General features: G+C 51.9%; 1 protein-coding gene across 1 annotated transcript in view; it reads left to right on the plus strand.

Annotated features, from left to right (window-relative positions):
* Positions 1–3276: 3276 nt before the first annotated feature.
* The window catches only part of NCF2 (neutrophil cytosolic factor 2), a 28951-nt gene continuing 19404 nt past the window's right edge, over positions 3277–12823 (plus strand). Inside the window, exons 1-3 of the mRNA XM_026509205.4 lie at positions 3277–3709; positions 5385–5467; positions 11721–11829. Of these exons, the coding sequence (XP_026364990.2) occupies positions 3536–3709; positions 5385–5467; positions 11721–11829 (366 nt within the window). The 5' untranslated portion in view covers positions 3277–3535. The remainder of the gene's footprint in view (positions 3710–5384; positions 5468–11720; positions 11830–12823) is intronic.

Here is a 12823-nt window from a genome sequence, read left to right on the forward strand (position 1 = left end):
CCACTCCTCCGACTGTCAGAATGTTTAAAACATAACAGAAAACCGTATTCAAGTGACTTAAACAATAAATATATTAGTTACCTCCCCAAATAAGAAGTCCTGAGGTAGGTCAGCTCCAAAATGTGTTAACTGAGGAGATCACCAACATCATTAAAGACCCAGGTTTTGTTTTGTGGGGTGTTTTTTATTTTGTTTTATTTTTGTTTTTGTTTTTTTGGTTTTCCCTCACCTTTTCTTCAAGACTCTAGCTTGTACAATCTTAGCTGGCTTTCCTCATGGTCACAAGAAAGCTGCCAGTGTTCTAGGCACATCTTCACAAACTGTGTAGGGGAGAGAAACAACTACTGTTTCTTCCATGTGTCTTTTTTTTTTATTAGTGAGAGAAAAAAATCTTTCCCAGAAATCCCTAGTAGACTTCCCCTAACAACTTATTTTTTTTTTTAAGATTTATTTATTTATTTATTCGACAGAGAGAGACAGCCAGCGAGAGAGGGAACACAAGCAGGGGGAGTGGGAGAGGAAGAAGCAGCCTCCCAGCGGAGGAGCCCGATGTGGGACTCGATCCTGGAACGGTGGGATCACGCCCTGAGACGAAAGCAGACGCCTAACGACTGCGCCACCCAGGCGTCCCCCCTCCCCACGTCTTATTAACTAGAACTGTATCTCAGGCTTGTGTTTAAACCACTCCCTGGGGCAGTGTTGGGGGCTTATCTTCCCTGATGCACATGGACTCAGGAGAGCGGAGACTTGAACAAAAGTGGGGTTCTACCAGAGGGGGAAGGGGAATGAAGAGGGGCTGAAAAGGCAGGCCATCCACTAACAACATCAATAGCTATTGTAATTAGAGATGGCAGTAATGATTGTCTCCGGACTGGGCCACGAAACAATCTCACAGGTGATACGCAGTTACAAAGTGGGACAAACACCGTGACCAGGGGCGCCCAGCTGGCTCAGTGGTAGAACGTGTGACTCTTGAACTCAGGGTCATGAGTTCAGACCCCACGTTGGGTGTAGAGCTTACTTAAAAAACAAACCAAACCACACCATGACCAGAGAGAACCGCTGGCTGTGAGACAGGAGGGTGATCACAGCAAGGACACAGTCAAGAAAGGCCATTCAGAGGAAGTGAAATTGAGTAGGAACCTGCAGGCGGAGGGTTGGGGGAAGAACATTCCAGGCAGAGGGAACGGGCTTGGCTCACTGGAGAACCCAGGAAGGAAATGGGGCTGGGGGAGAGGACGGGAGGAAGGAAAATGGCCCAGAAAGGGCGTGGGGCAGCAGGCAGAGTCCTGTCTGCAGCACGGGACGGAGTTTGCTTTGTGTTCTAAGAGCAACGTGAAGGCACTTGAAGGTTTCAAAACAGGGGCATGTTGTGATCCGACTTGTGTTTTAAAACCCCAGTCTGGCTGCAGTGTGCAGAATGGATGGAGGGGACGAGGCGAGGTGAGGAGTGACAGCGGCTTGGCAACAAGAGGGTGGAGGAAAAGAGAACAGTGTTGAGTATGGACAGCACTGCTGGGGCTCCAGGTCTCCAAGGATGGGGCTGTCCCAGGAGCTGGAAATGCACAGACCGTTTGAGGGGCTAAGATGCACCTGAACACATGTAACTCTACTTTGGGGGAGAGTGATCAGGGGCCACGGGGGAGAAGAAGGAGAGATCACAATCTGGGGGCTTTAGGGTGAGCCCGATGTCCCGCCAGCTTCTGAGGGCGGGTGATCTTTGAGCAGACGCTGTGCAAGCTGGGTTTGAAGGTGCAGACGTGGAAAGGACAGCCCAGGGAGAGGAAGCAGCTTGGGCCAAAGCAAAGAGGCGGGTTTCGCAGACCTAGAGGGAAGGGAACAGGGAGTCGAGTTTGCAGGGCTTTGTGAAGGAACAATCCGGAAAACAAGGCTAGAAAAGCCATGGGGGGCAGCTCAAGGATGGCCGGCTAGGACGATAAAACCAAAAGATAAGGAACAACAACAACAGCTTAAATAAAATCTAGCTTAGCTACAAAACCACTTGGTTTTCCTGGGAATAATCAGCATGCTAATCAAGTTGTGATTATTTATTCGCTAGATGGAGTCAGAGTATCGCTTTCTGGCATCACTGTCACCTGTAGGTCATTTGCCAATGATTTCTAACTTCTTTTTGGGACATGTCTTCACCATTTATTGAGTATTGGTTCTAGGGATCCTGGAATGATAAGACCAGGGCCCAGCTGTCAGGGGATCTAAGAGTTGAGCAAATGAAGAAATAAGTTTCTGCAAGTACAACCAATGTGTTAGGGAAGAGGTGGCCCAAAGCAGGGGACGGTGTCTCTAGCGGCTGGAGCGTGGCGCTGGCTTCCCGAGGGGCAGGGACATCGCGCTGGGCCTCAAGGATGAGCGCGGCTTCGCCAGGCCAAGACGCGAGGTGGGAAGGGCTTCCAAACACGGGGCGGGTACGCCGTGTAGACACACGTGCACCTTTTCGAGTCTCACACCTTCGGGCCTACAAGCCCTATGGAACATATATTTTTAAAATTTATTTTCAGGCTGTTTGAGGAAGTTTGGTGATAACCGGTGAGTTCTTTCATTGCCACAGAACAAACGGTGATCCTCCCCGACATGCATTTTAACCAATATCAACAAATAGTCAGGATTTGAGTCAGTCAAATTGCTGACACCCTCTGCTCCCCATTCCTCGTCGGAGCGGATACACTGATTCCTCCTTTTCCGGGGCAGCAAGGAAAGGAAACTTAACTCCGTTTCTGTGGAGGTTAGGACACACATTAGTTATCATGAGACGCTTCTTAGCTTCAGTGTCTCACAGAAGGTTGGGAGAAGTCATAATTCACCGTCATAGCCGCCTCCTAATTTGGACACGTGCAGGAGACTGGTCACCTCTGAGCTTCCTAAGCGTTCCTAAAAGTTAGCTCAGAGCCGGGGGACACCCAAGACCACCCTGTCTCAGCAACTTGTTAATTGCTCATTTTAGTTCCAGATTTTTTAAAAAAATAATATACATATATATATTCCAGAAAGTCTATGAGGTAATGAGAGAGTGAGCAAGGAATTCATTGAAGACTGGAAAGACCTAGCCTCTCCTCCAATACCCTCGTTCAATGACGGTGTGGAAATGGAGGCCCAAGGGGCGCATCCACCTGCCTAGTTTGCCCTGAGCCTGGGGGCAGAGACCTGACCCAACCCGCCCCAGAGCGGGGGTGGAAGGCGGAGGACTGCTGGGTGACAGAGCAGAAGCATTTTGGGGAAGTGACCCATCCCGAGCAGTATCTGATGTACTTCCTCTCCCCCACTCTCCGCCCCGCAGCCACCCGCCCTCTCTGTCTCTTTCCTTTTCTCTCTCACCATAGGGCTGTGCGTCAGTTGCCAAAAGGTGGGGACATTTCCTGAGCCTTTGCAACACTGAGAGGTTGTCTTAAGGGAGGCTGGACCCCATTCTGAGCACCACGTCTGGAAAGCGCAGGCCAGGGCGCAGCCCGCCAAGGAAGACACCTGCTCACCCTCTCCCTGTGTCCTGGCAGCCTCCCGGCCCCCAGGCTTGCGCCTGACCATGTCCCTGGCCGAGGCCATCAGCCTCTGGAATGAAGGGGTGCTGGCAGCTGACAAGAAAGACTGGAAGGGAGCCCTGGACGCCTTCACCGCGGTCCAGGACCCCCACTCCAGGATCTGCTTCAACATCGGCTGCATGCACACAATCCTGGAAAACATGCCTGAGGCGGAGAAGGTGAGTGGAGGGGCCTCTCCCTGGGCCCCCTCCTCCGCGCCTTTGTCATTAATGCTTCTCCACTTTGGAGAAGCACTTTGGAAACCTCTCAGGAGCTTTCAAAGAACGAAGTCGCCCAGGCCCCACCCCCAGGGATCCTGATTGAATTGGCTTGGGGAGGGGCCTGCTCAAGCTCTGGGTTGTCCGAGCTCCCCAGGCGGTGCTGCTGGGCACTGGCTTGGAACCAGCAGCTGGAGGGTATGCGCTCCTTTCTTCTCCATCTATTCAATTCAAATTATTCTGGAATGTTCTTTAACACCTTTATGACGATTCCCCTAGTTATGCTTTCTTCTAGAACTCCTGCTGGCTGCGGCTGCTCACCTGGTTAGAAAGCCCCTCTTTGGGCTCTTGGGGAATTTCACATGTGTGAGCTTTGCGGGCCCTAGTGATCAAGGGGAGGCACTTAAGAAAAATAGGTTTCCTCTCAAGGGACAATTCTGATCAATTATGCGGGGCACTTTTTTTAGGCTTCTGAGCCTGGCGCAAGGAAATCATACCGTCATTGATGAATGATGTCTGCCGAGGGCAGGCTGTGGGTGTCTCAGCCTGTCTTTTAAATATTTTTCCTCCCTCCTATTCCCTAGTATGGGGTTGAGCATTCTCAGTGATCACTCTCCAGATGGGTCAGGGTAAACCGGAGGGGGTTTGGAGTTTGGAGGAAGAAGATCTAGGATCGAACCCCAGCTCGGCCTGTCTCTGGACCTGGGTCTCTGGCAAGTTGTGACGGCTTCTGGCCCTCACCTGCCTGCGAGGGGCAAACGTCATGAGGACGAAGGGAGGCACCGCCTGGTAAATGCTGTGTAACTTCACACCACTGTGTAAATGTCAGTCCTTATTGTCCCCTTAGACTGCCAGTCTTCGCATTGGCGGTGGACAGATGACTGACTCCCCAGCATCTTTAGAGACTCCATTCCTCCCATCCTGGCCGTGGCCGTGGCAGTGGCCGTGGCAGTGGCCGTGGCCAGCCAGCAAGCAAAGACAGAAGAGAGAAGCCGCTTGGAACATGCGCGCCGTCCATGTCAGGCCCCGGGGTGGGCAGATGGGCGCAGGCGGGGGCCTCACGTCGGGTGGGAGGAGGACTGCAGTCCCCACCTCCTCTCAGAGGCTGAGCGAGTAGCACCCCAGATTCCGGGGGCTGCTGGAGACAGTGCACACTGCCGGGGAGAGAGATGCGCCAAGCACGGCAGCCAGTCTGCGCACGGCTGTGCTCCCGGCTTGCTCACTGCCAGGCCTCCCTCGCGCTGTGCGAGATCTGGCCTCATGTTGCTCTGCTTCTGGCTCTCGGCCACTGTGCCCGTCTTTGGTTCCCTGCATCAGCCCTTCCTCCCAGCATTTCATATGCGTTCTGGTTATTATTTTAATTGCGTGGTATTTATTTACTAAATCAATATGATACTGTATATAACATTTTAATTGTTTTCCTGTTTCATTACTTTCATTATTTTAATCCGGTCAGTAATCGCGAAAGGCAGATATTAACATCTCCATCTTACAGAGACATCTGACCTCTAAGTCTCTTGTCCCCTTCAAGACACCGACCCTTCTTGTACCCCTTCTTGCCTCTCCCTCTGAGCTCACCTCACCTTCTTCATTGCCTGGCTCCCGGACCACGTCTGGACCCTTCTTCTCTCCACAGGCCTTCACCAAGAGCATTAACCGAGACAAGCACTTGGCAGTGGCCTACTTCCAAAGAGGCATGCTCTATCACCACATGGAGAAGTAAGTGGCCCCACGTTGCGCAAGCCAGGGACGTGTGCGGAGAAGCCGGGACAGGGTCTTGGTGCTGCTGGGCTTGGTGTTTGTGACGTATCTTTCCAGCTACTGTTGGGAAGTGTGACTGACCTTCTCTGGGCGGGTTATGCAATAAGCCAGCACAAGGCAGAAGCCCTCCCCAGGAAAGGAGGGAGGGAAGGCAGGCCTGCCACCCTGTTAGGAATCAGCGGGGTCATAGCTCACAGGGAGCCTACGTAACCACCACAGGCCTTCCATTCCGCTGGTGTGGCTCCTCCCCAGCATCCCTGATGGGTCATAGCTTGGGCAGTGCTGGCTGTCAAGATTTTGGCCATCAGGGGAACACCCATGGTGGCCTCCTACTGGGACGTAGTGAGCCGTGGCACAATGAGAATTAGCATGAAACCACAAGACCTTCCTTCGTTCCTACAGGATGTGTTTTCAAAAGGCTCGTTTAATCCATTCAGTGAAATATAATTTAGCCACCAGAAAGCGACTACGACCTATTAACATTCTATGTATAAGGATATACTAATGCAGATAAATAAGTGGCATATATATTAATATGGAGAAAAGTTCATAACAGATGTTAAATTTAAAACACAGATTTCAAAACAGTATGTATAACACAATCCCATTTCTGTTTCACAGAATGGTCTGGAAGGCCACAGGCCAAAACGTTGCCAGCAGTTCTTTCCGGGTGGTGACGTTATAGGGTTTTCAACTGTCCTCCATCAGCCTATCTGTATTTTCTGGTGTGTCTACAGTCAACACGAAATCACTAGTAAAAAACCCAAGAAATAGAAAATGAAAGTTAATCTCCATTCCCACTCCTCGCCCCTGGAATACCCCCAACACGGACATACAAATAAAGGAAAAACATTCTAAGCATTGATTTAAAATGTTTTAGGGGATGGCCAGCTTCCCTTTGTAGAAATTGTTCCATTAGTGGACACAAGTTCTAGAGAAGGAAAATTTGGGTCAGCCTAAGGAAGAACTTTCAGACAGTGCAAATGGTGGTCGGGGCACGGTGTGTGTGTGTGTGTGTGAGAGAGAGAGAGAGAGAGAGAGAGAGAGGGAGAGCATGAGCAGCAGGTGAGGCGGGATCTTGAAAGGCTTGGATCCCAGGGTCTAGTCGGAAAAAGCCTGGAAAGCTGCTGTGCTCAGCCGTTGCTAGGGGCAACCACAAGACAGTCAGAGGACTTGCAAGAGGTGGATGCAATCCCCTGAATGAGGAAGGGCAGGAGTGAAGGCTTCCCACAGAAACCCACAGACACAGAGGCTGTCTGGGGAGAGGAAGCCTGGGATGGAGGGAAGCTATACACAAGCATTTACCTTTTGGTGGCGTGTGGCCTCTGTCTCCCTTCTTCACGTTATTCTCCTTCTCCTTCCCCTTCCCTCATCCTCGTATCTCCAACGGATGGGCTATGCAGGGAGGCCCGAGCACCAGTCCTCCAGCTGATCTTAAATCTCAAAAGACAAACTCTAAGGCCATCCTTTAATTAGTTCTAACAGCCTGTAATGAGGGGAGACAACTGACAAAAAGGGAAGGCTCCCAGAAGAAACTTCTGCACAAAAATGCCCACAAGTCCCAGAACCTGAAAGTCTCAGATTTTGAGCGAAGCAGACAGATCTTAGAAAGATCCAGGAATGAGACCTATGATTCAATTAGTCTGTGGTTGATAATGGTTAAATCTGAGAGAAAAATCTACCGAAGTTCATCTTCAATTCAGCAGCTATCTTTTGAGGAAATAATATAACTGAGGCACGATTCTCAACTCTGAACGGCCTCCTTTCTTTTGCTCACCCGTAAGCATTGGTGTCCCCACTTCTCAAGGCTCTGCTCTTGACCTTTTCCCCTTTTATCACAACAGCAGTGGTTGGGTTTTTTTGTTTTTTGTTTTTTTTCAGGCTTATTTTATTTATTTGAGAGAGAGAGAGAGTGAGCAGGTGTGCAAGAGCACAGGGAGGGGCAGAGGGAGAGAGAGGATCTCAAGCAGATTCCCCACTGAGTCCAGAGCTTGACTCGGAGCGCAATCCCAGGACCCTAAGACCATGACCTGAGCCAAAATCAAGAGAGGAGTCGGACGCTTCACCAACTAAGCCACCCAGTCACCCAGCGGTGGTTGTTTAAGGGCAAAATGTATGGGCTGTCTTTCCAGAAGAGCACACACGAGCACATACATCCTTCTATGTACAATTTCAGGGGGTTCAGTGTCCCTGAAAATCCATACATGAACCCTGAGGGATCTCACCCTCTCCCATAGCATTGACCTCCACCTGTAGCTGGCCAGCTGCTAATCTCTCCCTGGGATCAACCCAGAATGTCTCTTTTCCCAAACCTTGTCAAGTTGACGTCTCAAGTTCTCAAATCCACCCATATTTCTCCACCAGCACTACCCTGGTTTAGACCCGCATTTTCACCAGGGCTATTGAGTGATCTTCAAAAAAGTAAATGTGATCTGTTTCAGAACTTCCAGTGAATCCTGGTACCATAGGACCAAGTTCCCTGGGCTGTTCCCATGTGGTCCTGCAGCTGCCTGTAGGCTCACTCATCCTCCATCACTTTTTCCCTAGGGCGGTGACCACTCTCTTCTGTGCCTTTTAACATAACCTCTGTCTACTCTGTGACAGGTGTTTGTCTCCTCAACTACTGTTTCTTGAGGGAAGAAATCTTTACTTATTCACTCTTATATTTCTGTGTCTAATCAGGTAGTTAATAAATGCTTATTGAATTAAACAATTAAACAAAAGCAAGCAAAATATACCCACTGCTTTAAGGAACTCAGAAATTAAAAGGGAGAGACAGGTCACAAACGCTAAGAACTATCATACAAGGTAGAAAGGGGCAAGTGCTATGAGAGATTGTTTTGAAATAAGAGCCTGTGGGGATGTAGGAAGATTACTTCTTAATGAGGGGGCTGGGAACCCTCCAGACTCCAATGGGACTTGTTTAGGGTGATGATGTGATGTGGACCTCTCCTCTCAGTTTCTCCCCTTTCACATGTTGTTCTGTGGCTCTCCCGTCACTCTGAAGTTCCACAGGACAAAGTTTGAGTGCATTTCTGAGAAGGCAGGTGGGGCCTTGGTGCTGACTATGACCGACTCTCACCTGTCTGACCCAGCCTTGTCCTTTGAAAGGGGAGGGGAGCTCTACGTGGTGGCGGTTCCGATTCGGGGCCTTAGGAGTCTGAGGGCCGGAATAGGAACAGCAAACCCTTTAGACCGACCTGGCCCACGGAGGAAACACAGCAAAAGCTCTCCCTGCTGTCTTCGTAACAGGAAAGGGCCAGAGCCCCAGCCCAGTCTTGGAGGGGTCTGACGTTGTGACTTCCTTCAGCTCGCTAGACCTCTCCGGTGTCCTGGACACAAGTGTGAGCTGCAGGATTGTGGGCCCCGGGGGCCCTGTTAGCATGGGAACGATCAGGAAGGCAGTGGTCACTGAGAAACCTCTACAGGGAGCAAAGATGGGGGTTATACACCCTCTGGGGCTCAGGGCTGGTGGAAAGCCCCTGGACGTTGCTGGGGCACTGGTGAGCCCCTACCTGGAGCAATGGGGGCTCTGGGTCCAGGGCAGCCAAGGGGGCTGGGAGAGTGTCACTGGGGTGTGTGTGTGTGAAGAAAACACTCCCACCCCTGCCCAGCAGAACCGGGCAGGAAGCTGCCAGCATCCTGGCCTCCGAGGGGATGCAGTGGATTCGAAATGGCACTGCAGAGAACGTTCTTTCGTTCTTGTGAAGAAGGGCTGGAGGGCGGCGGGGGCTGTGCTGCACGGCCCACCCACACACCCCACACCGGCTGAATGCAACTTGGGAATCTCACACTGAGCTTATTCAGAGCCTGTACAATGGGGAGCAGAGCTGTGTGTCAAAGCCGATGCCAAGGGGGTGCAGCTCCAGGTAAACAAAGGGGGGCAGCAGGCGGTCAGGGCAATGCTTTAAATCAGACATTCAGCAGGAGGCCCCTCCGCCCATTTTTTAACACAAAGTGAGCACTTTGAATAATTTGTCAGCTCTTTCTCTCTCCCTCCCAGGGGGTCCAGGTCTTTAGAACCTGATGGAGGGGGATACTCTGAGGATTTTGTGGGGCTCGCTCATTACCAGGTAGACACCGGCAGTGTTAGCTCACAGCTGAAATTCCCCTGCTCAGCCAGGAGGGAGGTTCCACGTGAGGGTGAGTGCTGACCTTGCTCCCAGCGGGGCCTCTGAGGACCTTCAGCTGCCTCACAGGCCGGCGGGGGAGCAGGAACACCGTGGAAATTGCATCTGCCCGAGGCACCTGCGTTTTCGTCCGCCCCTCCTTCTGGGCTCCGTGAATCGGAGCCAGTCACCCAACCTCCCAGCTTAGAAAGAAGAAATGGGGCGCCTACTCTGCCCCCCTTCTTGGCAATGTCTGTAAGAACATGTAAACGACTTGACGCGCTTCTTGCTTCTAAGGAGCGGCCTGCGTGCTCTCCGCAGGTTTCACCATCATCTGTACTAACAGCAAGGATGTGTTAGAGAAAGCCACTCTCCTGTTTCAGATCCAGCCTGTTTTCTTCCATCACTGCTAAAGCCACTGCTGCTGTGTGAGTGACCTCAGAGCAATGGTGGTGAGAGAACAGCTAGCGTCTGCCCCAGCCGCCCTGGGGACACGTTCCTCAGCACGGTCAGGCCAGCCTGCCTCCTGGTCAGCCCATTGAGATCGCGCTTCCAGCTGCTACGACCGTGGGGTTTTATCTCTGGATAATACCTAATTCACTGTCGAGTGTTATGCACGTAATGAATGATTGGTGTATGAATTTAATTGCCAGAATTTTAGAGCTAAAATAACAACAGTAATAATAATAATAGTAGTGGCAGTAAATTACTGTGTGTGCCAAGCACGGTCCTGAGCGCCTGGACGCTTCATCGCACTTCGTTCTTCCAGGCCCCGGAGGCACGTGCTACCACTACCCTCTAATTGTAAAGTTGAGGAAACAGACCCAGGCAAATTCAGTAACTTCCCTCTGTCACCAGATCGTACATGGCAGAGCTGGGACTCTGGTCCAGGGGGTTTTGACTCCAAAGAAATTAGATCTGGGACCACATACTAGCGACCGCCTCCTACTATATGCTCCTCGAATGCGATATGCTCCTTGTACATGAGCCGCTCATGTCACTGACCTGAGGCCGGGAAAGTACTTTGCCGGGGTCTCCTGGGTAAGAGCAGAGCTGGTGGATCTGGTCCTCTTCTCTCGGCCCCCGCGTGCACCGCCAGCCAGGCTTTCCTCCGAGAGGAGCTGCACGGGCAGCTCTCGGTCAGCCAGTGGCCTCGGCACCTTCCTTTCTGCCTCCCAGGTGGAACCGCGCCCAGAGCGTGAAATTTGTTCCTGCCGGACCAGGGAGCTAAGGAGGTGGGGGCAACTTGATTTTTGTGTCTACCCCCCACTGCAGCCCAGCAGCGGCTCCCTCTCACCAGGGCCTCTGTGGAGGTCAGGGGCAGGCCCAGGAGACCTGGTCCAGGTCGTGCTGCATCCCGGGGGCACTACTAATGTGGTCAGCCCCATTGTCTGTCATGAAGCCTGCGACAGCAGCCCTGTTCGCCTCGAGCCAGCCAGCACAACGCCAATCCAACAAAGCCAAAGGGCAGTGCCAGGAGCCGTGTTAGAAATGCCACCTGGCTTAATGGGTGGTTTCTTTCTTCTGTTTTCCAAAGTGTGTGGAGGGGGTGGGAGGGGAGGAGGCTAAGAAGGCCACAAAACCAGGAGCTCAGCTGGACACAAAAAAAACCCAAGGAGAAGGCTCTGGGAAGGAGGGCATTGTCATCGGCTCTGGAAGGGGTCCCCGGAGCTGGGTCAGGCTAGCCTGGCCTGACAGTGGAGAGTATTGCTGCAAATCGCTCCACAGGGCCTTGGGGGCGGCCGGTGCTGGCTCTGCAGGGAGCTCTCAGGAGACGACGAGGCCTCTACTGGGAAGTGAAGTCAGAAGGGTAGGAGTTGGATGCTGTCCACAGAGAAGAAAGAACCTGTGACAGCCTGAGTCTGGGGGGAGCCCCAGGGGCGCTGGGATGCACACACCCCCACCAGGGCGCGGCTCACATGGAGCACTACGGAATACTGGGGCTCAGTCTTGGCAAAAAGCTAGAGCAGGCAGGCCGAAGGGGACTGGAGAGGCTTCTTGTCCCAGTGAGACGGGTCGGGCAAGGCAAGCCGACGCACGTTCTATTCGGCGTTTGCTCCTCTCAGCCCTGGCCTGTGGTCTCATCTGCCTCTGTCCCGCAGGTATGATGCAGCTATTAAAGACCTGAAAGAGGCCTTGACTCAGCTTCGAGGGAACCAGCTGATAGACTACAAGATACTGGGGCTACAGTTCAAGCTGTTTGCCTGCGAGGTAAGGAGGAAGGGCCCAGCCTGGGTGGGAGCGAGCGGTGGCTGAGGGACAGCTGACAGCTGGGAGGCACAGTGGTCTGCTGACATGTCTGGGAGCTTGGAAAAGGCTCTTGTGCCTCAGGACTCAGTGTTCCCCTTAAGAAAAGACTCAGATCAATAATGACAGGCTCATCCCGGAGTCTCCAGTTATTGGGGGCATGCATTTTATTAACGTAAGACTCAAAGGACTGTGCGGAACTGAGCCTGCTGGGCTCTCTAAAGGGAGGCTAGACCTGACTGTGCTGGCCTGTGAAAGTATTCATAATGATTTGCATAATTCCGGTGGGCAAGTTATTTGCTCAGCATTATACTAACAAATCCAAAATCATGGGTTCACTATCCCTGCCAGACCCGCCGTAACCCTGCTCGGTTCCTGAGTTAGAGACCACGCTCTTTGCTATTAATGGCTCTGGCTTCGAGTACTTGGTTGATACCCAAAGAAAGAGTGAGGGTAATTTGGCACAAATCTGTCCTCCCTAGCTCAAAGAACAGCTCAGAGCACACATTTAAGGAAGGTTTCCATAGAAGGATAACTTATTTTCTCTATTACCAAAAGGGAGAAGCATGACCATGACCGGCTCTGACTTCACAGGCTCGTGTCCTTTTTCCATCCCTTCCCATCCCCCACTCCTAAACACCAAATATACGCCACTAGCTTGAAAAACGAAAAGCCCTGCAAATATCATAGATCTTTATTTAGAAGAATTGCTGATAAAAAAGTCCCCTTGCTTTCGTTTCTCAGGCAGAAGAAAGCCGAGCGTTCCCAGGGCTGCTCAGGGCTAATAATAGAATCCACAGCTGCCCAGGCCCTCGGGGACAAGTGCCCCCATCCAGCCCTGCAGCGGGCTAGCAACTTACTTCACTTCTCACAGTCCAGGGAAATGAGGCTTTGGGAATTTCAGGGAATCAGTTGGCATTTGGCCAGCTTCTAGAGAGAAGTTTCTCGACCGTGCCAC

Source organism: Ursus arctos, unplaced genomic scaffold (genome assembly GCF_023065955.2).
Source record: "Ursus arctos isolate Adak ecotype North America unplaced genomic scaffold, UrsArc2.0 scaffold_2, whole genome shotgun sequence".
Classification (NCBI taxonomy): domain Eukaryota; kingdom Metazoa; phylum Chordata; class Mammalia; order Carnivora; family Ursidae; genus Ursus; species Ursus arctos.